A 26,377-nucleotide genomic window follows, 5' to 3' on the forward strand; every position below is an offset into this window, starting at 1 on the left:
GGGTACTGTTTCCGGGTCAGGGTGAGCTGTCTTCGGGGAGAGCCCAGCGTGGCTAGGAACCGGCCCGGCGGTTGCACCCTCTGCCACGCCGCGCTCACGCACCGGAGACCGGCTTGCCAGCTGCCGATCCGGAAAAGCCCCCATGTTCAGTCTTTCCCCCCAGGGCGATGTGCCGCCGTCCCGCCCTCCCTCCCCGGGCCTCGCTCGCACCCCTGGGCCCCCCGATCTCCCCGACATCCACACCCCAGCCCTCCCGGCTCCCACCTTCTTGCAGTGTAGAGAGCCTCACTTGACGCCCGCCTCCGGGCGCGGGATTGCGTAACCCGAAAGCTCGCTCGCGTGTTGTTTTGCTCATCCGTGCAGTGGGTATGATTTTTTTTTTTTTCCCCATCCGCAAAAATTCTAGGTGGGTGATCTGAAAGTGCACATTAGTCTAGTTAGGAAACTCTCCGTGTAGTCGTTCAGAAGACAACCCACCTAGACAGCAGCCCCGGCGGTGTCCCCCGTGAAGGCCTGAGGGTACCGAATGGTCGATTTTTTTTTTTTAAACCACCAGCTTTTCAAATCTGCACGGCTGTTTCTGCTTCCTTGCCTCTGCTGTGGACCCTTGGTTTTTCATATTTGAGTTCAGGTGGCTTTTCATTGGGAGCTTGGTGATTTTTAACTTGAGCGAGTTACGGACTTCAGTTGAGTATGTTCTGTGCTGCTGTAGATCATAGGACTTTGAAGTATTTGTGTGAAAAGACTCAGACAGACTTGGGTTTAGAAGTACAGCAGTAGATGTCTCCTTTAGTGGGTGTCAGCTGGCTTGGCTTGATGAATTGTATGGTGGATCTCTACTCCAGGATGTGATCACCGAGCACAAGGAGGGATTGACTTGATCATGCAGGATTCTTTTTCTTTATGCCTTCTGCCCCAGGTATAGAGAAATCATTCTCACTTGACACAACAGAACTCTTTCCAATCGCTCAATCGGAGATGACATTTCTTTAAAACTCTTCTTCTGGCATATATAAACTTTCTGAATTTTGTTAGTCGTTTTAAGAAAAAAAATTAATTCATGTATTTTGGTAGTAGGTTATTTCAATATTGCCTGGGTCTAGAAAGCATTTTAAAGCACCCAAATTACAAAGTAGAAACAAGGTAATGTTTTCCTAGTTGGTGATCTATAGGGTATTTTAGAAACCAGACTGTAGCGATATGCATAAAATTAAAATCATTTCAAATGAAATATGTAGGGAGAGCCAGGCCTTGGAATTCTTCTCTTCCAATTAATCCTGATTTAACTTGTTTAAATTACTCGGGACAGTTATGGCCCTCATCTATTAAGTGGAAATGGTCAAACTGTTGAATTATATCCTGAACATGTTAAGGGCCCAAGGACTGTTAATTTTTTTTCATTCAAGAAGTATTTGAGCACCTAAATGCTGGCATTGGCTAAGATTTATAGATAACAAACTGAGTCACACTGGTGGGGTCTTGTCTTTCCAGGCTTTTTTTCCTTTGAATAAAGTAAATGTAGGAAGAAACTCAAGACAATTCAGTAGCAAAGAGGGTTTCTCTGTGCAGGCAAGTGTTTTCTCCTTATCAGTGTAGCATATGTAACATAGTATGTGCTAATACATATTCATTCCTTTGAGTTGGCAACATTATATACAAGTCCTGAATAAAGTTTGTGTATAAGCCAGTGTAATTGATAAAGTGTTGCTTAATAGCTTGTTACATTTTCCTCATTTTAGTGAAACTGGTTGGAAATTTTATCCTGAAACTTATGCTATCTCCCCTGATTACTAAGGATGTTTATGACTAGTTTTTCTTGGTTTTCAAATCAAATCGATGTAAGTTTGAATGCAAGTAGTTATAGGAATGTGGAAACGTGTTTACTCTGTTTCTATTCTATAAAATGAGGAAAATAATATATCACTAGAAATAAGTTCTGTGGATTCAATTAGCTAACGTTTAGATAGTGCTTGGTTCATAATAGATGGTTAGTGATTTTAGGTCCCTTTCATTAATTACAGAAGCGGATTTATCACAGAATCAGGATATTGTTCATTGCTATGGGGGAATTCTGTTCTGTAATCAGCAATAATCTGGGTTTCTGGTTTTTCATTTAAACTTGAAATCTTATTTCTACACTTAAGGATGTTTGAGAAGGTAATGACTGTAGCTACCAAGACTCCGACTGAAGTTTGTTCTCAGCCTAACACTGAACCCTGTGCATGTTACCAAGATACTAAATGTCTTTTTTTTTTTTCCCCCTGAAAAATCTTGCTGGAGTATCTCTTTGGTTTTATGTCCTTTTCAAGTGTTGTATGCCATGAATCTTCTAGCTGCCTTTTAAATAATTTTTCTGAAAATTTGCTATATTTTTAAAATTTACCCTCAGTTTTTATTAGTGCATATTGACTGTACAAAATATTGGGCTTCATTATATTTCATTCCTTTATGTAATGTAGTTCCCTCTCTCCCCACTGACTGACCGCCATTACTATTTCTTGTTCTTCTGGTCTCCGTCTTCTGGCCAAATAGTACCACATCTATTTTCATGTCTTCTTGTATTGGAAATCTAGCTTGTACAAATGAGGGGGGAAATGCTATCTTTGTCTCTTTTGACTAGCTTATTTTGCCCAATGTTATGGTCTCCAGTTCCATCCATTTCCTGTGCAGGGCATTAATGCTGTACTCAAACTTCTCTTTAAGAAGTTTGCTTTTCTCGCCGGGCGTTGGTGGCGCACGCCTTTAATCCCAGCACTCGGGAGGCAGAGCCAGGCGGATCTCTGTGAGTTCGAGGCCAGCCTGGGCTACCAAGTGAGTCCCAGGAAAGGCTCAAAGCTACACAGAGAAACCCTGTCTCGAAAAACCAAAAAAAAAAAAAAAAAAAAAAAAAAAAAAAAAAAAAAAAGAAGTTTGCTTTTCTCTTTATTGACAGTTACTTTTGACCAACCAGCTTTAAATGAAGCCTTAATTCACCATTTTATTTGTTCAGTTCATTCTGCCTATAATGAGGCATCAAATATTTCTTTCAAGTTTTACTTTGCAAATGTTAACAACATACCAAGTCAAAAACTCCTCTAGAGAAGTATCGTGTAGGGCAGAAACAGTATGTAGATATTACTATACTATGAAGTAGAAAGTGTGGAGTTTCCCAGTAGAAAAACACTGGGATTAAGAAGACTTTATTCCACCAAGAAGGCAGGAAACAATATGGACAACATTGGGAAACTAAATAAGACTTATAAGGCATTTGGCATCTCTAAGATTCTTTGAGAAAAGGAGTCAGCTTTGTTGCATTTTTGAAACCTAGTACACCACTTTGGGGATATTTGTCAGAAATATATGTATCACTTGAAGAAGGAAACTGTTAATGTGCTCTGGGTTCCTTTTCTTTTAGAATCACTGTTCTTTGCACCTCCAGCCTTGGTCATCAAATAGATCATTCAGTTAAGATAGGCAGTCTTCATATGCACAAACATACATGACATTGCTAAGGGAACCTTGTGGGACTTTCCCATTGTGCCTTTAGTAGCCTGCATTCTACTTTTAACCCTAGAAACAGAAAGCACTAGCTGTGTTTTTCTTCAGAAGGAACTGCCAGTTAGTGACTACAGAGCAGTCAAGGTCAGGGACATGACAGTTAGTGCGTTTTCCTTGATTTCTAGTGTCTTCTTTGTTTTTCTTTACTGTTGTTGTGTGTGTTGAGCTTTTACATTGAGATATAATATGTAAATAATATATACAACAAAGCAAATCGTATTGTAACCTCTCAGGTTAAGATACAGATCTTAGTTTTCTAATGCATTTATTACCCCCCCCCCCAATTAGAGGTGAAGATTCTTACTTCCTGTTTAATTTTTAACCTACTTAGTGTAATACTTCATTTAGTTGAGGAAACTGTATTATGATCTCTCTCTCTTTTTTTTTTTTTGGTTTTTCGAGACAGGATTTCTCTGTGTAGCTTTGCGCCTTTCCTGGAACTCACTCTGTAGCCCAGGCTGGCCTCAAACTCACAGAGATCTGCCTGACTCCGCCTCCCGAGTGCTGAGATTAAAGGTGTATGTCAAGACCGCCTGATGAACTCTCTTTAAAAACCGAGAAGTTACTGTTGGATGTGATATGTCCTTATTCCGTGGAGGCTGTGGATTAATAGACTTACTAAGTGTAGACCCAAGCATCAGTGTGTCTTTGAACAGATGGCTAGATTTGCAAACCTGAACTGGATGGGCTTTATCTTTTGTTTGAACTTACTAGCTGTGCTCAGAACATGCTCTTTGACTTTTCCTCAGTTCAGTTTCTCCATCTGAAATACACATAATGAAAATACCTAAAGGTTAAAATGTTGAAGTGAATCAAATTTTAAAAGTTATAGAAAGGTTTAATATATATGATTTTATACTTTTTGAGTTTTTTAATTGTAAGTAAAGTTGTACTAATTTAGGCAGAACATTTTTCAGAGACTGAGAATAAAGAGAATTCTTCCTCACAACTACTAAAAACTCTTTATATGATTTACATTGTGTTAGAATTTACTGATATGTTTGTAGCTTCTAGAGAAACGTGAAAACGTCAGATATATTGCATAAGGACTTCTTAGTTTGAATTTAAAAGAACATGGCTTCAGCAATGAGTCTAATACATTGTTTTTGTGTGTGTGTGCCCTTTCCACAGGTTTTGGCTCTCACCATGGCCATCACTCAGTTTCGGTTATTTAAAGTTTGTACCTGCCTAGCGACAGTGTTCTCATTCCTAAAGAGACTAATATGCAGGTAAATGATTCTGTGTTCAAACTGACCTATGTCTCTCTTTATTGCTTTGGATTACTTCCTAATTTTAAAAGACATGGAATATTTTATTTAAACTAGTTGTCCTGTTTGTAATATCCACTACTCTATGCTTTTTTTTTCCCTTTTATTTTATTTTACAATACCATTTAGTTCTACATATCAGCCACGGGTTCCCCTGTTCTCCCCCCTCCCACCCCCTCCCCTTACCCCCAGCTCACCTCCCATTCCCACCTCCTCCAGGGCAAAGCCTCCCCCGAGGACTGCGATCAACCTGGTAGACTCAGTCCAGGCAGGTCCAGTCCCCTCCTCCCAGACTGAGCCAAGTGCCCCTGCATAAGCTCCAGGTTTCAAACAGCCAGCTCATGCAATGAGCACAGGACTCAGTCCCACTGCCTAGTTGACTCCCAAAATGATCAAGCCAATCAACTGTCTCACCTATTCAGAGGGCCTGATCCAGTTGGGGGCCCCTCAGCCTTTGGTTCATAGTTCATGTGTTTCCATTCATTTGGCTATTTTTTTTTCCCAATAATTGAGTAAAACCGAAATTTATTATAAGCCACAGTCATCCTAGGGACCTCCATGCTATATATATAGCCTCCATGGTTCTATGGGTTACTCTATGCTTTTTAAAAACATTTTTGCAGATCTAGAAAGGATTTTAGTTGTTTTGTTCATTCAGATTTTTTACATCTTCTATTTAAATATATTAAATAATTAGTCCTGTGAAATTGTAGAAAGAAGCAGACCAACATTAAACATTATTGTCACCACAGAAATTATGAATTCTTTCATTTTGGAATGTTTAAAAGTGGTTAGGCAAAATTAAGCATAGGTGTTTCTATGTATATTTCTATATGAATGCTATTTTTATGTTTATATTGAAAACTTTCAACAGACAGGGGTTGGAGTGATGGCAGTGGTTAAAAGTACTTGCTGCTCTTGCAGAGAACCTGGGTTTGGTTCCTAGCATCTACATGGTGGCTCACAACATTCTAAACTCCAGTTCCAGAAAAATCCACTGCCCTCTTCAGGCCTCTGTGGATACCAGGTGTGCACACACAGGCATACATGTGAAATACACAGACACATAAAATAAAAATGTATTTTAGAAACTTTAAATAAGGAAACTATAAATAAAATTAATTTGGGTGGTGGTGGTGGTGGTGGTGGTGGTGGTGTGTGTGTTCAGATTGGCCAGAATACATTGTTTAGCTTCATCTGGTTATCCTTAGATTCTAAACCCTTCTATCTTACCATATGGCCACACTCTAACTGTGGCTTCTCAACTTGGAGGTGCCTCAGGACTCACCATGGCATTCAGAAGTGTGTTATAAGGTTGAACAGTTTCCAGCAGAGCTGTTGAGCACTGATGGAATCCACATTCAAGGAGCTCATATTTGCAGAACTAGGGCCTACAGCTTTTTTGGTAAGAGATCTTTGCAAAGCTAGGTTCTTGGGTTGTAATTAAAAGTAATTATGCCACCAAAATTAATGTAGAGCAGAAAGTGAGGGTGGCAGTATTCAGTCTGATTCAAGGCTTGAGAGGCTGTGCAAGAACAAAAGGCATACATATTTCACTAGTGAAAAATTTGTAATTTATTCCAAATAAAAATAATAATTTTTAATTTCTGCCTTTTTTTTCTTTTCTTGTTTTGAAACAAAATGTTGCTGTGTTTCCCAGGCTGGCCTCTGTATTTCTGTGTAGCTTAGGCTGTCCTCAGTGTTGCATTCTTCTTTTGTCAGTTTTCTAATTGTAGAGGGAAGAGAGAGGGGGGTGTGGGTATTGAGCTTTTCAATTGGCTACTAAGAACTCAGGACATATTTAAGTACTTAAGTTGTTCAGGCCTAACTTGTCATCAGTAGAACTGAAGCCAGGCATGGTTCATGCCTTTAATCGAAGCATTTGGAAGGCAGAGGCAGGTGGATCTATATAGCTCAGAAGGCAGAGCTATAATAACTCTGTCTCAGAAGAAAAGCTATGAATCAGTGGAACTGTTAGACTGTTAGGTTTTGGGCCTAAATATTACCAGAAAAACTTAGTGATACATTTAAGGTAAGGTAGAAGAAAAACGGGTGTAAACGGTAATCAGCTCTCTTTTCAGTGGGCAGTTTTAGAAGTTACACACAATGCTAGGTTGAGCCTCTTCAGGAGTTAGCATGTTGATGAAATGATGTGGAGTGGAAATGGTCACTGGTAGATGAGAAGTCAAGAAACAGCTGGAAGACATGGGGTGGTGGACTGTTGAAATCTCCCTCAAGGATAAAAGCTGATGAAAAAAAAAAAACTCAAGGCAGAGAATGAGGAAGAGCGATGAGAAATTTACTGGGAAGGCGGCATGGGAGTGAGTACTAATAAAACACAGAGGTAAAAGGTGTTGTTAACAATCCCCATGGAGCATGGGTATCTTCATGTGTCTGCAGTTTCTAAAACTGTGGTCAGTGTAGGTTAGTGTTAGAATAAGAAACTATATTTGATTTCATATTAAGGACTTTGTTTGTAGTCACTGTGAGTTTCTGTTGCCAGTGTCAATATGTTTGGGACTGACTGTACATTCAGTGGTAATGAAAACCAGCTGTATTAGAATAAACTTGTCATAGATGTCAGAATGAACCTGGATTGTGTGTTGTAAAATTCCATACTTGTGGAATAAATTTTATAATGGGCTGTAATAGTTTTGTCTTCATCCTTTAAAAGCGAATAAAATAAAACTTGTGAATTTGTCCTAAACTAACTCCTTTAGCTCTAAGGGAATGAGTTACAGGCTTGTAGTAGCTGCTGTGTTTTAATGTCTTGCTGTGTAGCTGATGCTCTTCTAGTTGCTGTAAATCTGTTTCATAGTTAAATCTTTAAAAGAACATTAGAAATGTAGGTGTGGCTATCCAGTTTACAGATGAGGATATTGTAGGTGATAAATTGAGTAATTCTCACCAGACTCAGGAAAGTAACTTTGAAAATCTTGGTTAATAGAGATTCCATTGCTCATGTTAACAACTGATTAATGTATTTTCCTACAAATTGTTAGAAATTGGTTTAGATTGGCTAATTGATTTTCAAACTTTTCTTTTTTAAAAATATATTTATTTTTTATTTCATGTGCATTGGTATTTTCCTTGCATGTATGTCTGTGTGAGGGTGTCAGATCTTGGAGTTACAGACAGTTGTGAGCTGCCATGTGGGTGCTGGGAATTGAACCTGGGTCCTCTGGAGGAGCAATCTGCTCTTAACTGCTGAGCCATCTCTCCAACCCCCGATTTTCAAACTTTTAAATAGCTGAATACTTAATTTTACAAGAAATCTATAAAGCGTAAAACCAGCCCTACCTGGTTAATAGCGAAGAGCTTTACCTACAGAACCCGGAGCACTCGAGTAGCACAAGGCTTCAAGGGGCTTGCATTTGTGTCTGGCTTTTAATTAATCCCCAATCCTATAATTTTTGTCTATATTTATGAATCCTAACCTGAAAAGCAGCTACATTGCTCAAGATTTTGGAAAGCTTGACAAGATTGCTGAGTCATGCTTTTTCTTTCTGAGCAGTTATTATTTAAAATAATAATTATAAATTGAAAAGTCCATCTTCTGTGTAAATTACTCTCTAAAATACTTTTTCACTCATGCTTGTTTGGGTTGTCCTTGAACTATATCCTATTTCTTTCAGATCTGGCAGAGGAAGGAAATTAAGTGGAGACCAAATCACTTTGCCCACCACAGTTGATTATTCGTCTGTCCCTAAACAGGTAGTTTGAAATGGAGCACGTGCTCCAGAACACGGCTTTTCATACTAGGCTGCATCACAGTAATTGGGTGGTCGGGACTCTTGCTGATTTTCTTATTGTTTTGTATTCTGTTACTTTTACTCTATTCTTTATATTGTATCTATTTCTTTGTTAACATCTAATCCCCGCCCCCCCCCCCCCCCACACACACACACACTGGTTTTAACTACATGCTGTTACTTTTGTGGAACATTTAGTATTTAAAAATTTCATGTATGTCCTACATTTATATCATCGTGGGATTGCCATTTTATAATTAGTTTTCCATGTGATTTAGGATTCATGGATTCCTTATATACTGAAAATTCTGGCTTAGTTTTGGGCATTTGATACTACATTTTGAGACTTTTACTTCCCTCTTGTCTTGTGGAGGGTGTTGATACTTTTTTTTTAAGTCAAATGATCAGTTTGGTTAGGATTGAATGGAAGGTTCCAGTCTATCTTCTGTGAGTTGTACACGTAATGCTAGCTCAGTTTTCAAAAGCACTTGCTTGAAAAAGTTTTGGTATGTGGCTTGAATTGCATATATGTCTGTGGCTTAAAACAGTTTTAAAACCGTTGTCTTAGAAAGCCTCTTTCTCTAATAAAGATTGTGGTGATCATTGGGTTTTCCCTTCATGGCTGACAGTTCAATCAATTAAATTTAGACAGATGTGGAAGAGTGGACTTCCTGGGATGAAGATGCACCCACAAGTGTGAAGATTGAAGGAGGGAATGGGAATGTGGCAACACAACAAAGTTCCCTGGAACAACTGGAACCTGACTATTTCAAGGACATGACACCAACTATACGGAAAACTCAGAAAGTATGTTGAAAAGTTGTGCTTTGGAGATTAAAATACTTTTTAGATTCCAGTAGTTAAAACCAGACAGTATAATTATATTTTTTAGAAAGTCTGTTTATCATTTTGATTTCTTTCATATTAAGTAAAAGTTTTGTGTATTCACGTGACCTAGACATAGATCTAATAATGTATATTCCCAAGTTTTCTAACATAACTAAGCATTTCCAGAAATTCTGTTGGATCTCAGATAGTAGGTGCAAGTCTCTGCTAAGAGAAATGTAAGCGAATAACATAACAGTTTGAACACGTTCCAAGTAGGATGATATCTATAAATTAATATTTCCCACTATATACAGTGTACAGCGAGTCAGTCAGTCCATGGTAAAATACTGTAAAGTTGGTGTGAGTTTGTTAGCAGTTCTTCACTCCCTTTGACAATGAGATCACTCAGAGATGCAGAGATACTGGGAGGGGCAAAATGACTGCTCTCCTGTCTTTTCCCCCAATAGAGTATGTATTTAAGAGAGAAGACGAGCTCGTGATGAAACATGACTGACTTTGTCTCATCACTCGGCCAATTCTACTTCCCAGAAGTAGCCATTCAATAACTTTATGCTTGTTTATATATCACATATTGCTGTTTCTTGATACCAGTCATACATACTGCCCATTCACATCATACTCTCATAAATGAAGTTAGTTCTGCTTCATCTTCTAATATTGTAATATTATTCCATTTTATTCTATTTCAAATAATTATACTGAGCATTCCATTTTTTGTTCAAACACAGAAAACATTTTATACGTATGTTTGTATGTGTGTGTATATTATATATTATATGTTATATGTTATATAATATATATTATGTATAATACATATATATGTATATATATATATTATATAACACTCCTTATGTATTTCCTTGCCAGCTTTTTCTTGGTTTCAGCTATGTATATGCTTTTCCCCTCTTTTTTAACTGTGTTGTTCAAATATTTCAGTACTGAAAAGGAAGGGTACTTGCAAATTTCTCAGTTGATATATATCTTGTATTGTGGAAATATATTGCTGGGACTTAGTATATTATATGATGCCTTGTTACATTAATTTAGATTGATGGTGTTTTCCTGATATTAACCATATTTCAAGTAAATAGTCTAATAGTATTAGCCAGGAAAAGTTAATGCATGTACAGCTTTTCCACATGTTAAAGATGGTGGGGTATACTTTTGGTAGAAAATACTAGACATATTATTATTTAAATAATTTTAGGGCCCTCATAAAATAGAGAAAAGAAAAAGACAAATTTTTTTTTAAACTGAGCTACAATTTTTCTTAGTATGAAACTGGTTTTTGTTCTAATTGCATGGGAATTTTGGTACTATTTACAGGGTAATTCTTACTGCATTGTACATTATAAAGAACAAGCACAATTTAAGTCATTACCAAATATATTGATCAATTATTTTTATATAAAATATTCTTGTAATCCTGTTGTAATTTATCTTGCAGATTGTCATTAAGAAGAGAGAACCATTGAATTTTGGTATTCCTGATGGTAGCACAGGTTTTTCCAGTAGATTGGCAGCTACACAAGACCTGCCTTTCATTCATCAGTCAGTAAGTATGTTAGTAAGATGTGGGGAAAGGTTTGGTTTTTTTTTTTTTTTTTTTTTTTTTTTTTTTTTTTTTTGAAGAACAAATTTAAAAGTTTTTCTATAGCTTTACCAGCATAATATTTTATAAGATTACAAATTATATTGGGCACTTGGTCAGGATACCATTATATACAGAGAAGGTAAAGATAAAAATGTGATATTTACAAATTAGAATTTTAGGAATTGCCCCTATAATGATTAAGGTAAATTTTGACTTAGGAATTTTTTTCATCATAGAGTAAGTTTACATTTAAACTGTGATGCAATTTAAGATGAATTTGATTTAAGTGAATCTTTTTAAAGGAAAAAGTGATGGGAAAGCTAGGAAGTTGGGATACCCAACACTAAGGAGTATATCAGAATGATCTGGGGAGCTTTTTAAACCAAATGAAAATAAAACCCTCACAGATACCTAGATGTCTCCCCAGACCTAAGCATGCTTTGGGTTATTGATTACACCAGCTAACAGTTATAAACCCCAGATACAATGAATACTGAACATTCATTGTCTCACAGAGTCTCTGTGGTCTAGGAATTCAGGGGTGATTAAACTGGGAGGTTCTATCTCAGGGTTTCTAGTGAGTTTGTAAAAAATCACTGCGTTAGCCAGGCGGTGGTGGCTCACGCCTTTAATCCCAGCACTCGGGAGGCAGAGCCAGGCGTATCTCTGTGAGTTCGAGGCCAACCTGGACTACCAAGTGAGTCCCAGGAAAGGCGCAAAGCTACACAGAGAAACCCTGTCTCGAAAAACCAAAAAAAAAAAAAAAAAAAAAAAAAAAAAAAAAAAAAATCACTGCGTGGAGTCTGTAAACAGCTGTAGACTTTCCTGGGTTTGGGAGGACTAGTGTGTTCACCTTCAAAGTATACATGAAATCTTTTGTTTTTTATCATGCGCCCTTCTATAGGGCTGTTTGGCTTTCCTTGTGTGTAAGTATTGATTTTTCAGGGTGTGGGAGGAGGAGGAGATTGATTATAATGAAGAGATAGTGTTAAATGATTGCACACACAATATTCATAACACATGATGCTATGAAACTGTAACACTGTAAATATTTCGACTTTCATATCTTTTTCTTTAATGACCCAGTAGGTTTTATTAGGATTGTTTATGAAGAGCATGGCTGAGGGATTATTTACAATGGCAATTTATGGGAGCATGAACACCTTACCTGTGTCTATACCACTGAAGAAAATGTCTTCCACCAGTAAGCATTAACTGCTGCCTATAGGTTGTCAGTGTAGACTATTTTTCAAATCACATATTCTGTTCTTATCCTGAAGTTCATCATTTGTACTATGGAAACTTTAAACTAAGTATATCTGCTTTTTTCTGTCACCTTTTACAAATTTCCACTGTTGTTGGCTTCATTTGGATGTTTTTGAGGTATTGAGAGAGAGAAAGAGAGGAGAGAGAGAGTGAGTGTGTGTGTGTACATATGTGTGAGCATGTAGAGGTGAGGTCAATACTGAGTGACTTTTCACCTTATTTTTGGAGACAGGGTCTATCACTAGAACTCACCAGTTGTTGAGACTGGCCAGTGAACCTCTGGGATCTTCCTCTCTCACTTGCCAGCCACTAGGATTTCAGGCCCACACTGCCATGTCCAGTTTTTTACCCGGATGCTGAGGGTCCAAACTCAAGGTCTCCTGCTCACACAGCGAGCCTCGCCTGTCTTGTCTTTAGTTTTTTTCTTTTTTCCTTAGAAGGCCATTTTTACTCAAGAAGTTACTGTATTTAATAATAATAATAATACACACACAATTTTAAATCTCTAAATGTCATGTCAAATACTTCAGTGGAGAAATGGGCAAATATTATAAAGGGAAAGATTACCAACAAGAAACATGGCCTAATAATATCTCATGTTTTTTTTTTTTAGTCTTTTTAGAAATTCAGTTGAATAATAAGGTACAATTTTCATAAGTTTTTGCCTGGTTTATTCTATCTGTAGAGGATGGAAACAGGAAGTGCCTGTGACAACACCTTACATTTCATATGCTTAACTGGAGGGTACTGTGCGAGTTTTAAACTTAACATCCAGCACAGACTACTCCAGTTAAACATTGTCAGTAATTCTGGGATCCATCTGTATACTTTCTCTCCCTTTTGCTCCCAAAAAGAAACAGAAACAAACAAATAAAAAAGGATTTATTCTTGTCTAATCCAAACTAAGAAAGTGAAAACCAAAATTAAATAGAAAACAGTATTCTGTAAAACATATAAAATGAAGAAAGAATTTGAAGTAATCTGGTCGTCTTCAACATACTCACATAGTCTGTCTGTCTGTCTGTCTCTCCTTCCTCTCTCTCTCTCCTTCCTTCCTTCCCCTCTCTCTCTCTCTCTCTCTCTCTCTCTCTCTCTCTCTCTCTCCTTCCCTCCCTCCCTCTCTCTCTCTCTCTCTCTCTCTCTCTCTCTCTGTGAATGAATTTTAATTGGTTGCTTACTTGTCAGTGCCTGCACCACTGAAGAAAATGTCTTTGCCCCGCTCCCGTCCCCCAGCTGTCAGTAACTGTAGGTCGTTAGGTGTAAAAGGGGCCACAGGAGCCCCTCCCCACTCCCACAAGGGAATGTTGAGGGACTATTCACATGCAAGTCTTACACAGCTAATCATAGCTACTGTGAGTTCTTGCTGTGCCGTTTCAAAAAGACTGCATTTCACAATACTTTAACCATTCCTCAGTCTCTTTGGTTCCTTCTGCCCCTTCCATGATGTTTTCTGAGCTTTGGTAGTGGAGGCAGGAGGTATTGACAGAGTTGTCCTCTTAGAGATAAGCAGTCACCAGTCGCTGATTCTGGTCATTTTGAGCACTTAGAGTCTACAGAAACCTCAGCTGATTGGAAAAAGAAGCTACTCTGACCCATGCTGACAGGAGCACCAATTCATAGACATAACCCTAAATCTTTAGAAGGTAATTTAGTGAGCACAGCATGTCTGTCTAGCAGAACAGCAGTGGTAGCTGTTCCCTACTAGTGCCTATGTCCCCGGCTGCCATGGACTTTGACCAGGTTTATAGTACCAGCCGTGAATTCTCAGTTGTAGAGCCAGCCTCAAATCCAGGCAGCCGTTGGCTCCATTAGGTGTGCCGCTATTAAACCAGTTGCCTAGAACATTTTCACCACTTAGGAAAGTCACACATCACAGCATTACTGTGAAACCTGCAGATGTAGACAACCCAGAGACTAGGTCATCTATGCCCTATTTGGGGATTGGTACAGAGTTAGGGAACCATAGGAGAGTAATAGGTTTTTCTGAGTTAGGCTTCAAACCACTCTTTTTTATTGTTTTGGTTTTGAACTGCTGTATAGAGAAATGATGGCTCTTTACTGTCTTAGTTTTTCTTTGTTTTTCATTGTAGTCAGAATTAGGTGACTTAGATACCTGGCAAGAAAATACCAATGCATGGGAAGAGGAAGAAGATGCAGCCTGGCAAGCGGAAGAAGTTCTGAGGTATTTGGATGATGTTTATCGTACACCTTGAATAGAAAACTTAGATTTGTTTCCTGTATTTAAGATCAAGAAAGCCTACTCTGCCAAATATCTATCTCCATTTTTCTACACTGAACCTTATAGAACTTGTTTCTCAGTGAACATGCTCTGAATTACAGATTTCATATCTTGTTATGTGTACTATGGATTTCAAACACTGTCTGACTCAAGGGATAATAATCCCAATGGTAGACGTTGTTTGCCTATACATACTACAGGGTAGTTATGATGCCCTGCTGTGAAATGTGACCACCGTGATATGCTGTTCTAGATTAGCAGTTGTACTTTTGACTTTATTGTTTCAGTTTAATATAGTGTCTGAACTTCACAGTTGAATAAAAGTAGCTAGTAAAGCGCCCTTAAACTCTACATGTATTTTACTTTGGTGTCCATGAAAGTACCATAAAACAGGGAAGTCAGATTAACAATCCATTCTACAGAAAAGTAAATATTATTCTGTAGTTTTAAAGTTCATTTCTGTTGGATGTTCATTCTGTGTTTCTTTGAGTAATAAACTCAGTTATTGAACTTCTCTGTTGAGTCAAAAAGCAAACTGTGACTGTTGTCTCTGATGCAACCTCAAATATAAATCTGTCTAGTCTCTATGTGTTTAAGATCATATAGCAAGGGACTGGAAGATGGCTCCGTGGGTAAGAGCACTTGCTTCTCTTCCAGAAGACCCGGGTTCTGTTCCCAGCACCCATATCAGCTTTAGGGGATCTAGCCTCCCCTCTGGCCTTTGTGGACACTTGTACACACATAATGCAAATACATTCAGGCTCACACATACATGTAAAATAAAATATAAAAAATTAGCAAAATATAGTGATAGAATTTTTATTTTAAAATTATGATTGTTTTTGCCCTAAGGATAGAGAGTAAATTATCTTTTACTTGTACTCATTTTTATGTTTTTTTTTCTTGTCTTGTCTTGTCTTTGATGGCCAATTTATAGTAACCTTAAATAACCAGCAGAGGGTGCAGTTAAATAGATAGAGGTTTTGTTTTGTTTTTCTTTTAAATCTTGTTTCCGCTTGTCTTCTTTAAACAGGAAGGGGAAATCACATTTTTAAAGTTGTGAGAATTTTTAACACTTAGCTTCCTTTTGTTTTGAGTCTTTTTTTTTTTTTTTTTTTTTCTTTTCTTTTTTTTTTTGGTTTTTTGAGACAGGGTTTCTCTGTGTAGCTTTGCGCCTTTCCTGGAGCTCACTTGGTAGCCCAGGCTGGCCTCGAACTCACAGAGATCCGCCTGGCTCTGCCTCCCGAGTGCTGGGATTAAAGGCGTGCGCCACCAACGCCCGGCTGTTTTGAGTCTTTTTAATAAAGGGTATTTTTTTTAAGTTGTGGACAAAAGTAATAATGTTGCAAGGATCATCAAAAAAGACATTTTTATTATGAACTTTAAAAACTAATAATAGGTACAAAAATCAAATGTCTTAGAAAATTTGAAGGGTTTTAATAATTATTAGTTTCATGTAGCACAAGGAAAGAGCTGTTCATTTAAATCTAATAATCTTAATGACAGACAGTGTTACGGATATTTTAGCCATGAGCAGAGCATCTTTTTTTTTTTTTTTTTTTTTTCTTTTCGAGACAGGGTTTCTCTGTGTAGCTTTGCGCCTTTCCTGGGACTCACTTGGTAGCCCAGGCTGGCCTCGAACTCACAGAGATCCACCTGGCTCTGCCTCCCGAGTGCTGGGATTAAAGGTGTGCGCCACCACTGCCCAGCTATCAGAGCATCTTAATGTTACTCTAAAACATGCCCTTTTCCATCCTATCTCTTATTCCTTAAATAAAACAAAAATGATGACAGTTTAATTGAATGAGATTATTAGTTAAAAATAGACAAGTTTCATGCCATGTGCTGCATGAGTATAGTCAACACGACATGGAGGCTTGTGGCATTGTTGCCTCTAGAAAGACACTAAGCATTGTGAGAGTGTATCTGTGGTCCAAATTCTTTAAGCTCAGAATTTTTTCCATTGCCAACTTGAAATAGTCTAGCTCTGCGATCAGTTATTTGAGTATGCTTCTAGTACTGAAGCAGTTCCAGGCTTGACTCTGGGTGGGTTATATATATATTCATTCATCTTCAGTAATCTCAATTGTTTCTTGTGCCTGGAAGGTTCATTACTGATGCTTTCATTTTAGACAGGAACCATGTCCAAGTTTATCTTCTTATAACCTTTATAATTATTTTCCTTCCTACTTTTTAATGCTAATGTTTTGGGCTGCCTTTTTAGTACATATTTTCAGGTTTTCTTAGGCTTAAGCAGAGCTAGTGTGAAGTAGGTTTTCTTTCATTGTTTAAACTTGTTAATTAATGGTGAAAGTTGGAGTGTTGCCACAAAGAAATGTTTCTCCTTTGTGGAATTTTGAGCATCTGTAACTCTGCCTCCTTGCATTTGTAATTGTTACTGAAAATCAGCTGTACATGCATGCACATGCATATTTGTATGTATGCATTTGATATGCATTAACATATCACTCTGATAAACTTTAAGTTGAACATATGCTAACTTAGATGCCCCAGGCTGGATTGTTCTACATAGACCTGGATTTTTCCTATTCCATGCTCAGTGGTAACCTATGCTTTCCTTCTTCAACCTTACATGCTTGAGTTGCTTTTTGACACTCAGCTTAGGTTCCTTTCCCTCTTTCCTGTGTCATCATTCCAGGCCCAGCCTCCCTTCCTATACAAGCCCACTGGTAAAGATAGAGTGCTTTTGTCATTTCTAGTCAGTGGAGCTGTACTGGGCTTAGAGCCAGACAGAGAGTCATAGTGTACATTGATAAATCCCTACTACAGTATGCCTTATGGAGCCGCTCAAATGTTAATCTTTAAATTTCGTAGTTCTGAGTAGAAGGTACATGTGAAATTCCACTTCCTTTTTGCAGTTTCTGTTAGAACAAGAAAAGAATTAATTCCAATGTCAAACTTTTTTGGATCGTTTCCCCCTGACACACACAAAGGCTGTGGTTGAATAGAAGTAGAGTTTTGTGGAATAAGGTGAAGAAGCAAAGTAAGATGATGTGGGTTCCTACATATTAATACTATGGCTGTGTAAGTCTCAGCTCTCTCACTCATTTGCCTGTTTGTTCATAAAGATACCGTTTCTGTTTGTGAAGTCATCCTCTAAGGATAAGCAGAAATCCTCCTATTGAAAAACCCTTGAAAATTTCAGAGAAATGAGAAAATTAAAGACATTAAACATTTATTTCTTGATTAGAAGAAGGCACCCTTCTGTAATTTATTTGCTATTTTACCTGTGCAGTATTTTATAAAAGTAAAGATATGAATGTGTTTCTCTTCAGGCAGCAGAAAATTGCAGACAGAGAAAAGAGAGCAGCAGAACAACAAAGGAAGAAAATGGAGAAAGAGGCGCAGCGTCTGATGAAGAAGGAGCAAAACAAAATCGGTGTGAAACTTTCCTAACACACGCTCGCCTGTCACATCCCAGTGCCAGTAGGAGAAGCCTGGGCCTGCAGCCTACAGGACAAGCATTTGTATGGACTGGAGATAATTTCAGAATACAAACACTGCTTGATCTTAATGTATTTGAGCCATCCAGGACACCAGGATTCTCCCACAATACCTTGAACTGTTATTAATCAAGACTCAAGACTCAAAAATAATGAGACAATTATTTTCTTCAACATGTTCCAAATATAAGACAGTTGTTTGCTATAGAGAAGTTATTTCAAGTGGAATATACCAGACCAGTACCTCTCAAGCTAGTGTTTCTAGCTGAATAAATTGGGTGTAAATAATTTTATGGTAGAAAAATACTCTGCTATCTATTATGCTTTCATTCATTGTGCATAATTATAAAATAATTTTAATAGTCTTTGTTTCCATGATCACTTGACATAAATTAAACAAAATATAAGTAGGGCTTCATACCCTCTTTAATTTTGTTTTCAGGTAGTGTTGACATACATTTTCTATAATTTGAACTGGCATTGTTTGGTACAACATTAAGGAATATGATGATTTGGATTTTCAAGAAAATAACATTAAATGCAATAATTTTATTTATCAAATATTTTGTATATCCTTATTTTCTTTTGGATGGTATTATAATGTTATACAGAGCTGTAATTTATATTGCATGTATAAATGTTGAAAATCAGCTGCAATGACAAGTTTGTGTGACTTAAGAACTAGGATTAGTAGCTTTTCCCTTTCATTACAGATGTCAAGATGTTAACAGTGTCTTTAAGGACCATAGTTCTTCATCCTCCTTAAAAGCCATTAATTTTCAAATGCAGAAAGCCTTCAATTTCATTTGTTTTTTTTTAAGTGATTCTGAAAGATTTATCTTTTTTTTTCAATCTTACATGATGCAGGGTACCTATACATTCAGCTAGATAACATTACTGATTCAATACAAACCAAGTTATAATTTTTTCGTTTGTGATATTGACTTGTCTAAAGAAATATAATTGCATATTGTGTTTTATGGGGGAAAATCATATCTCACAGTTTAAAATGAATACCATTAAATTTTCTCCACAATTGAAATATAACTGGCCTGATTTTCTGTGGCTTTGGAATTTTTAAAGATGTTTTGTTTTCTTCGTGGTTATTACATGGATTAACATTTTGTGGGGCTTTACAATGTCATAGACAGTGTGCAGGCCAAATATTATTAATATGTTTGAATTAAGGCAGTACTTCATAGAAAAATCAATAACTGTGCATTGAGACTTAAAATTTTCTTAGCCTGAGATTTCAGACTAAGTATTATAGTCAGTTGACTTTAACTCTGGTAAGAAGAGTTTTTGAGCACCTGACCACATTGCCAGTTACCATGTTTATTCTTTCTCCAATATACTCACAATTGGGTAGAATTAAACTTAGAATTTTAATAATCTCTTCTCTCCCATGTATTTATTTTAGTCATTATGAGGATATATGTGATGTCTATGGATGTAGGATTCATAAAGGATAATTTCCTTTAGTGTAGTTCATCTTACTGCCTTCCCCCAATAGCAGTAAAGTACCGAGGTCTGCTTTAGTCATGTTTTTAGAGTATGTGAGCTAATTTTTATGTTTGACTCTTTAACTTTTGAGAAATTAAAACCCATTAGAAATGACAGCATATATGATCAACTAGCAAGAAATAGATTTTTCCATAACAATTTTGAATAATATTTTTACCTAAATTTCTGTGTTAAATTGGGTATGTATGATCCCCACAAAATTCATGGAGTCAAATACATATGATAAATTTCATGGTAGCAAACTGTGTTCTTCAGCTTCCAAATTTGTTTTTTCTTTTAGTTCTTTTGATTTTGATGAAGCATAATGTGTTTTTGTTTTGTTTTGTTTTGTTTTCAAGACAGTTTCTCTGTGTAGCCTTAGCTGTCCTTGAACTCACACTATAGACCAGGCTGGCTCAAACTCAGAGATCAGCCTGCCCTTGCCTCCCATGTGCTGGGATTAAAGGCATATGCCACCATGGCCTAGCAGGGTATAATGGGTTTTAGATGCTTTGTAGAACAGAAGAACTATGCCAGGTCTAAATAGTTTGTGAAGTTCAGCTCATATTCTAAAGGTGTAAAGCTTATTTCATGTGTTTAATAGAAATGTTGAATTCCCAACCTTTTCTTAATAAGCTTTAGCTAGAATGCCCTTTCTTGGCTCTTGGTGATATTTGACTGGATATTTTGAACTGATGATGTGAAAGCATTTTCATCTAGATTCCTCAGTTTTGGTGTGTATTCACTTCTGGCCACAACAGTGACTATTTCTGGATGAAGATTGGTAGTTAATAAGAAAATGGCAGTGATAGGACCTGCATTTGGACCAGGCTATTACCAAGTATAAACCTAACTATAACCAGTGTTCAAAAACCCTAAGACAATTATGGTGTTTCATGTCTAAAAGGATGGGATGAGCCAGATACAGCTGATAGATTGACCTTAATTTAGCCTATCTAGTTCAGGTTTGCTGTAATCTACTAATTGCTGTCACTTTCACACTCTATACCTTTGTTCAAAGGAAACCCTTTTATTATGTGTGGAAGGTAATGTAACCATTGCAAGTTGAATGATTATTCTAATGGAAGCCAAGTGGGGAGTGAAGCATGGGCTTCGTTCTATGGGTTGGCTGTTTTAGGAAAGGAGATGAGATTATGCCTTTTCAGAAGGAAGGTAGAGGGCTGGAGAAGATGGTAGGTTTGTGAAGAGGACGTTTGATTCACCAGTAACTTCAACTTGATGTTACCTTTGACCTAGTTCTTTGTTTTTGACTTGCTGTATGGTCAAAAAGAACTGTGTGCATGCATGTACACATGTATGTGTGTTCTTTATTTTTGCTTAGAATATTCAGTTTTGTTTCAAGATCATAGGAGCAACTATAACTAAAGATTCCCTTTTCTTCTCCCCTGCCCCCTCCTCTGGACTGGTCTGGAACTTACTCTGTTACCAGGCTAACTGTAATTCTAGCTTGCCATCCTTCTGCTTTACCTGCCTAGTGCTGAGATTACAGTCATGGCCCACCAAATTTTCATGCACAGCTTTTTTAGTTGTACTTTCTTCCTACCTTTTAATCTCAGGGTCCCTTGGTTATAGCCATTGGGCATGTTTAGTAAATGGAGGTGGTGGTTTTAGTAGTTAAATGAGACTATTAAGTGTTGACTCTAAATTGGAGATTTTAGCTAGGCATGGGGGAGCAGGGCAGGCCCACAATTTTCAAGACTTAAGAGGCTGAGACAGAATTGCCTCAAATTAATGGCCAGCTTGGACTACATAACTAGACTTGTTGTAAGTCATGAAAAAATAAATGGGAGTTGCCAGGCCCTGTCCACTTTTCTTTGTGAGGTCCTTCAGATATTTCCTAATTGTCTCTTCAGTGCTGTTATTGGCCCTTGCAGAAGGTAGGAGAGGCTGGCTAGTTAGTTACACATAGCAATAGTCTTTGCATTGAAGTCCAGATTAGTATGTCAGTAGTTAGGGTGTGATGGCGTACATCACATCTTAAGCTAATGTGCCCTACTGGCTGTTACTCGAAGGCCTGGTTGCTAGCCTGTAGTCATAGAGATATACCATTGAAAGGGATGTTGGAACATGGTCCACTCCTCTTCTGTGTCACTTCTCAGTTTTTACAGGTGAGAACCTTTCCTCCACTCTATCCTTCCAGGATATTCTGCCTTAGCACAGTCCCAAAGTCAATGGGACCAGGACACCGCCATGTGGACTATGACCTCTGAAACTGTAAGCCGAAGTAAAATGTTCCTCCATTTAAGTTGTTTGTCTCAATATTTTGTCATAGCAATGGAAACCTAAATATTACATGCTTAGCACTAAGTCTGAAAAACTGTATCCAAGCTACCTGGCACTCCCGTAAGCCAATCATCATTTCACAATACAGCTTAGGAAGTTTGAGCAACACGGTATAAAATGTCAAGCTTCAGAGTAGGTTATAAAGTGATTAATCAGAATTCCCAGTGGATTATGACTTCCATGAAATTCAAACCGGATGTGTTATGAACTGCCAAAAACATTAGGTTTTAGATGTTCTTCCCAGTTCTAACTCAATGAAGATGGAATTAATAACTGATAGTAAATAACATGTTTGTGTTTTCTAAAAACTTATTTAAAATGGGCATGGTACCACATGGCTGTAATCCCAGCACTCAGCAGTCAAGGGCAGGTGGATTCCTGAGTTCAAAGATAGCTTTGTCTACATAGTGAGTTTCAGACCACCAAGGTCTACATAGTGAGGCCTTGTATTGGTTTGGGGCTGGGGGCATGAGATAAGACATTTAATAAATTGGAAAAAAATGACCTTAGTTTTATTTTCTGTAATTGATGACTGTAGCTGAGTGGCAATGCTGTGTCTTTAGGTGTTCACAAGGGTCAAATATGGACAAAACAATAATTTCACATGTGTAAAGTTAGGTCATAAAGCTCATTTGATTGGGTCATAATTCTACTAAGGTCAAGGCTGCAGGTGTCATTCATATGCAGACCAGTATTATGCCTTGTTAGAGACCTTCCTGCTATAACCTGTGACCATCTGTAGGCTCTGGTTGAGACACAGAATAACAAAACATTCAACTTCTCACAAAGAAAATTCAAAAGACACGGTTAGTCAACGTTAGGTTTTCTTACTCTACTCTTCTGCCAGTTTTGTTTCCTTATAAATGACTAATTATCACCCCGTAGTTTAATTTGTTAAAATATTCAAACCATAGTTTGAATTCTTAACTCATAAACTGTTGCTGTTTATAAACTTGTTGATTTTTGTTGAATAAAACTGTGCTTATTTTATAGCAGAAAAGCAACAATTGCTAGATAAGATGAGACTTTCTTTTTTTCTTTCTGTTTTTATTTTTATTTTTTTGAGATAGGATCTCTGTGGTCTCCTGGAGCACATTTTGTAAACCAGGTGGTCTCGAACTCATAGAGATCTAAAATCTACCTGTCTCTGCCTCCCAAGTGCTGGGATTAAAGGCATGTGTCACTATGCCTGGAGAAACAAAACACAGTTTTTTTTCAAGACAGGGTTTCTCTGTGTAACCACTCTGGCTGTCCTGGAACTTACTTTGTAGACCAGGCTGATCTCAAACTCACAGAGATCCACTTAACTCTGTCTTGCAAGTGCTGGCATTAAAGGTGTGCACCACCACCACCCAACTCCAAAATACATTTTTCAAAAACATTTTTGAAGCTGGTAGTGGTGGTGAATACTTATAATCTCAACATTTAGGAGTTAAGACAAGAGGATCACAAATTCAGGGCCAGCTTGAGCTGCAGTGTGAGGCCCTGTCCCAAAATACCAAAGTAAATGTAATTTTTATTTTTGAATCTGCATTTTATTGTAGTGCTAAATGAAGTATGGTATGCACACAGTTATACACATACTTAACCTGCCACATTTCAGTTTAAAACACATAGAAATACAAGTGCTTTATTTTATAAAGCACTGTGTGCACCTGCATCTGATGATTTTCTAATCTGTCCTGATCAGAGGGAGCCCTTATGGATCAGAGTAGCACATGGATGATATTTTGAAAGTGCCCCCTCCCAACACACACACTGCTTTCTGCAGGGAATTAGGAAAATTGTTAAAACTGTTTTTATTTTCTCTGTACAACAAATATTCCTGAAATGATTATGATGGTGTAAAAAAGGTTAAAGATCAGTTTAAGAATGCAAGGACCTATTATTTAGTGTAAGAAGAGAAGCTGGTAAATCATTTCAAACACTGAGCTATTTTGATTCAAAGGAAGAATGGACTTTCTAAAGAAGCTGTGAGGCCTACTCTGATATTTACAGGTTGAGAGGGGATGCTGACTTCTCCATCAGTTTGTGTCACTGTGGCCCCAGATGCTTACATGGCCTCCCTTCTCTGAGTAGGAGGTAATGCGTCCTCTTCACAGTTAAACCAACATGACACTGGGAAACACATTTCTAAAAATAGTACTAACCAGAATACTATTCCAGTTAACTGAGTTTCCATATGAAGTCTTACATAAGCTGACAATTTTCAAAGACTATGGTACATAGTAAAGTGGTTCTCAAACTGTTCCAGATGTTGTGCCCTCATTTTGGTAGGAGACGGGTGAAGGCTGATGGCAAAGTCCCAGGCTTACTGTCATCCCCAAAACACCATGCTTGTGGATATGTTTTATATATTGGGCTTTTCTTGTTCAAAATGTTTTTTAATGAATATACCTTTGACAAAGTTGAATTCAATGGAAATACTTCAGTCTTAAAAATTCTGAGTAACACTTGGATTTAAAAATGACTTGGAATTTTTGATAGAATCATGTAACACTCATGACAGGCAAAATTGGTGGTCATTCCAGAGTACATTTCTAGTGGTTTATTATTATTATTATTATTATTATTATTATTATTATCACTATTGGATTTTTGAGATGGGGTTTCTCTCTGTAGCCCTGGCTGGCCTGGAACTCACTCTGTAGACCAGGCTGGCCTGGAATTCAGAGATTCACCTGCCTCTTCCTCTAAGTGCTGGGATTAAAGGTGTGTACCACTCCTGGCTAGTTTAAAAGTAACTGGTATAAGCCTATTTCATTTTATTTGGACTTACTAATTACTTGTATTTTCAGACAGCTAGGAATTTGTGGACATTGTCTCGAGAGTAGTTTGCTATAAATTTGTTTTCCTAAATTACCATTTATTTCACCTGGCAAGATTAGGACTAGATAAATTTTATAAGTACTCCCTGGCCCAAAATGGAAGTAAGGAAACAACTCCAAACTTTGTAAAAAGAAAAACCCTCAAGAGAGAAAACACAGACAAACCGCATGGGTGGAGCCTGGGACAAATGCAAATCACAGACTTCCTTCCACCGCAAATGTCAGAATGCTTGGCGTCTGAGTGCATTGTGCATGCACCCCATCCCCCACTTGGAAAGGTCAGCAGATCCCTGTGGGAAAAATCTTTCCTTATAAATTGAAATGTTTGCTCACATAACCTTAGGAAATATTTAACATTTGCTTTGATGGGATAGCAACGTGTGCAATAGAATAGAATTGTTGATTTTGTTTCCATTTTCCTGTCTGTTCGTACATCACAGGCACCCAAATTACTGAAAGCAACTCTCAGGCACGTCTATCTTCAGGATCAGATCATCTTGTTCAAAGAGCCAGGCAACGCCTTGAGCTTCCAGAAGGCAAGCATGCGCCATCCTTTTTTGTTCCAAGGAACTCATTTGAGAGACTGGTCTGAATAAAAGCAGTAATTTTCCACACATTATACATGCTGACGCTCTAGCGCAGGAGGAGGATGGGAAGGAGGCAGATAAGAGGAAAAGGAGTAACTGCTGCAGGGTCCCCTTTCACCTTTGTGACGGGTTCACTGTGCATAGGATGCGCAGGGCCTAAGGTCTCAAATGAACTGCCTTCTTTGAAGCTTTTAAATTATATGAAGGAGGCAAGGCATTGAGGCAAGGAGGAAATTGGCTGATGGTGATCATCTGTCCCCTATTTCCTCACAACTGTGTGGTTCTTGAAGATCATTTCTCATAGGAGTCCTTCCTCTAGATCCATCTTGAATTAATTGATAGCAATGTGGAGTTCTGGTTTATGATGACAGCAAGCAGATACCACAAATAGGTTTATAATTTTTTTTAAAGTAAAAGTGCCTTAAGTTAGCAATGACTAAAAATAAACATAAGGAGGGACTTCAAAGGAAGCAAGCTGTATCCAGGTTCTTAGTCTGGGCTGGACCTCAGGAAAGAACCTGAGTCAATATGGCTCATTATTTTGGAACACTTCCGAATATTCATGTCCCTGAATAGTTTCCCCTTCCCTTTTAGCTAAATCCTACTGCTGACTAGAACTACAAGATAAGTTACTGCATAAGTACAAATGTATGTGCCTCCCATATGTACATCCCAGTAGACAGGTTACTCACAGCTCTCATCGTGTACCCTGACAGGATTTTCTTTACACTTCCTTTTTTCAGTTAACCCTTTCTTTTTCTGTCTCCACTTTCTTTCCCTTCAGTGATTCACTAATCAAACTCTGACCTCATATCTCCTTGTAGGGTTTCGCATGTTTTTCTACTTCCAAGTAAAACTTAAAGCAAACAAAAACAAATTTAGCTGCACACTCTTATTTTCACTTTCTCTCTTTACCTTTTGGTTGTTGAGAATTTCTTACAAGAGTAATTGCATTTGCATCATTTCCACCCCTCTCTCCCTCTTCATTTCTTCCTATGTCCACTACTCATTGTCAAATTCATGGCCATTTCTTTAATTATTATTGTTGCATGTATACACACACACACATAGTTGCCTAACAACTTGAAGAAACGTTTCCATGCCTGGCACTGGCATTTTTGTTAGTCTATAACTCTCTTGGGAGAGCATTGTGACTCCATGTGGTATAACTCCATTCAAAATACAT

General features: G+C 37.7%; 1 protein-coding gene and 1 long non-coding RNA gene across 2 annotated transcripts; both read left to right on the plus strand.

Moving 5' to 3' along the window:
- Nucleotides 1–285: 285 nt before the first annotated feature.
- Nucleotides 286–19,016, plus strand: Ebag9 (estrogen receptor binding site associated antigen 9). Its single transcript, XM_028867945.1, has 7 exons — nt 286–366; nt 4,669–4,766; nt 8,441–8,519; nt 9,206–9,364; nt 10,854–10,961; nt 14,357–14,448; nt 17,802–19,016. The coding sequence occupies exons 2-7, from the start codon at nt 4,684–4,686 to the stop codon at nt 17,920–17,922; spliced, it is 642 nt and encodes a 213-aa protein (XP_028723778.1). The 5' UTR covers nt 286–366; nt 4,669–4,683; the 3' UTR covers nt 17,923–19,016.
- Nucleotides 19,017–19,879: 863 nt separating this feature from the next.
- On the plus strand, nt 19,880–25,223 carry LOC119086390. The gene is made up of 2 exons (XR_005089676.1): nt 19,880–22,582; nt 25,045–25,223. It is a non-coding gene; the product is annotated as an uncharacterized LOC119086390 (long non-coding RNA).
- Nucleotides 25,224–26,377: the final 1,154 nt, after the last annotated feature.

This window comes from Peromyscus leucopus, chromosome 20, assembly GCF_004664715.2.
Source record: "Peromyscus leucopus breed LL Stock chromosome 20, UCI_PerLeu_2.1, whole genome shotgun sequence".
NCBI lineage: Eukaryota > Metazoa > Chordata > Mammalia > Rodentia > Cricetidae > Peromyscus > Peromyscus leucopus.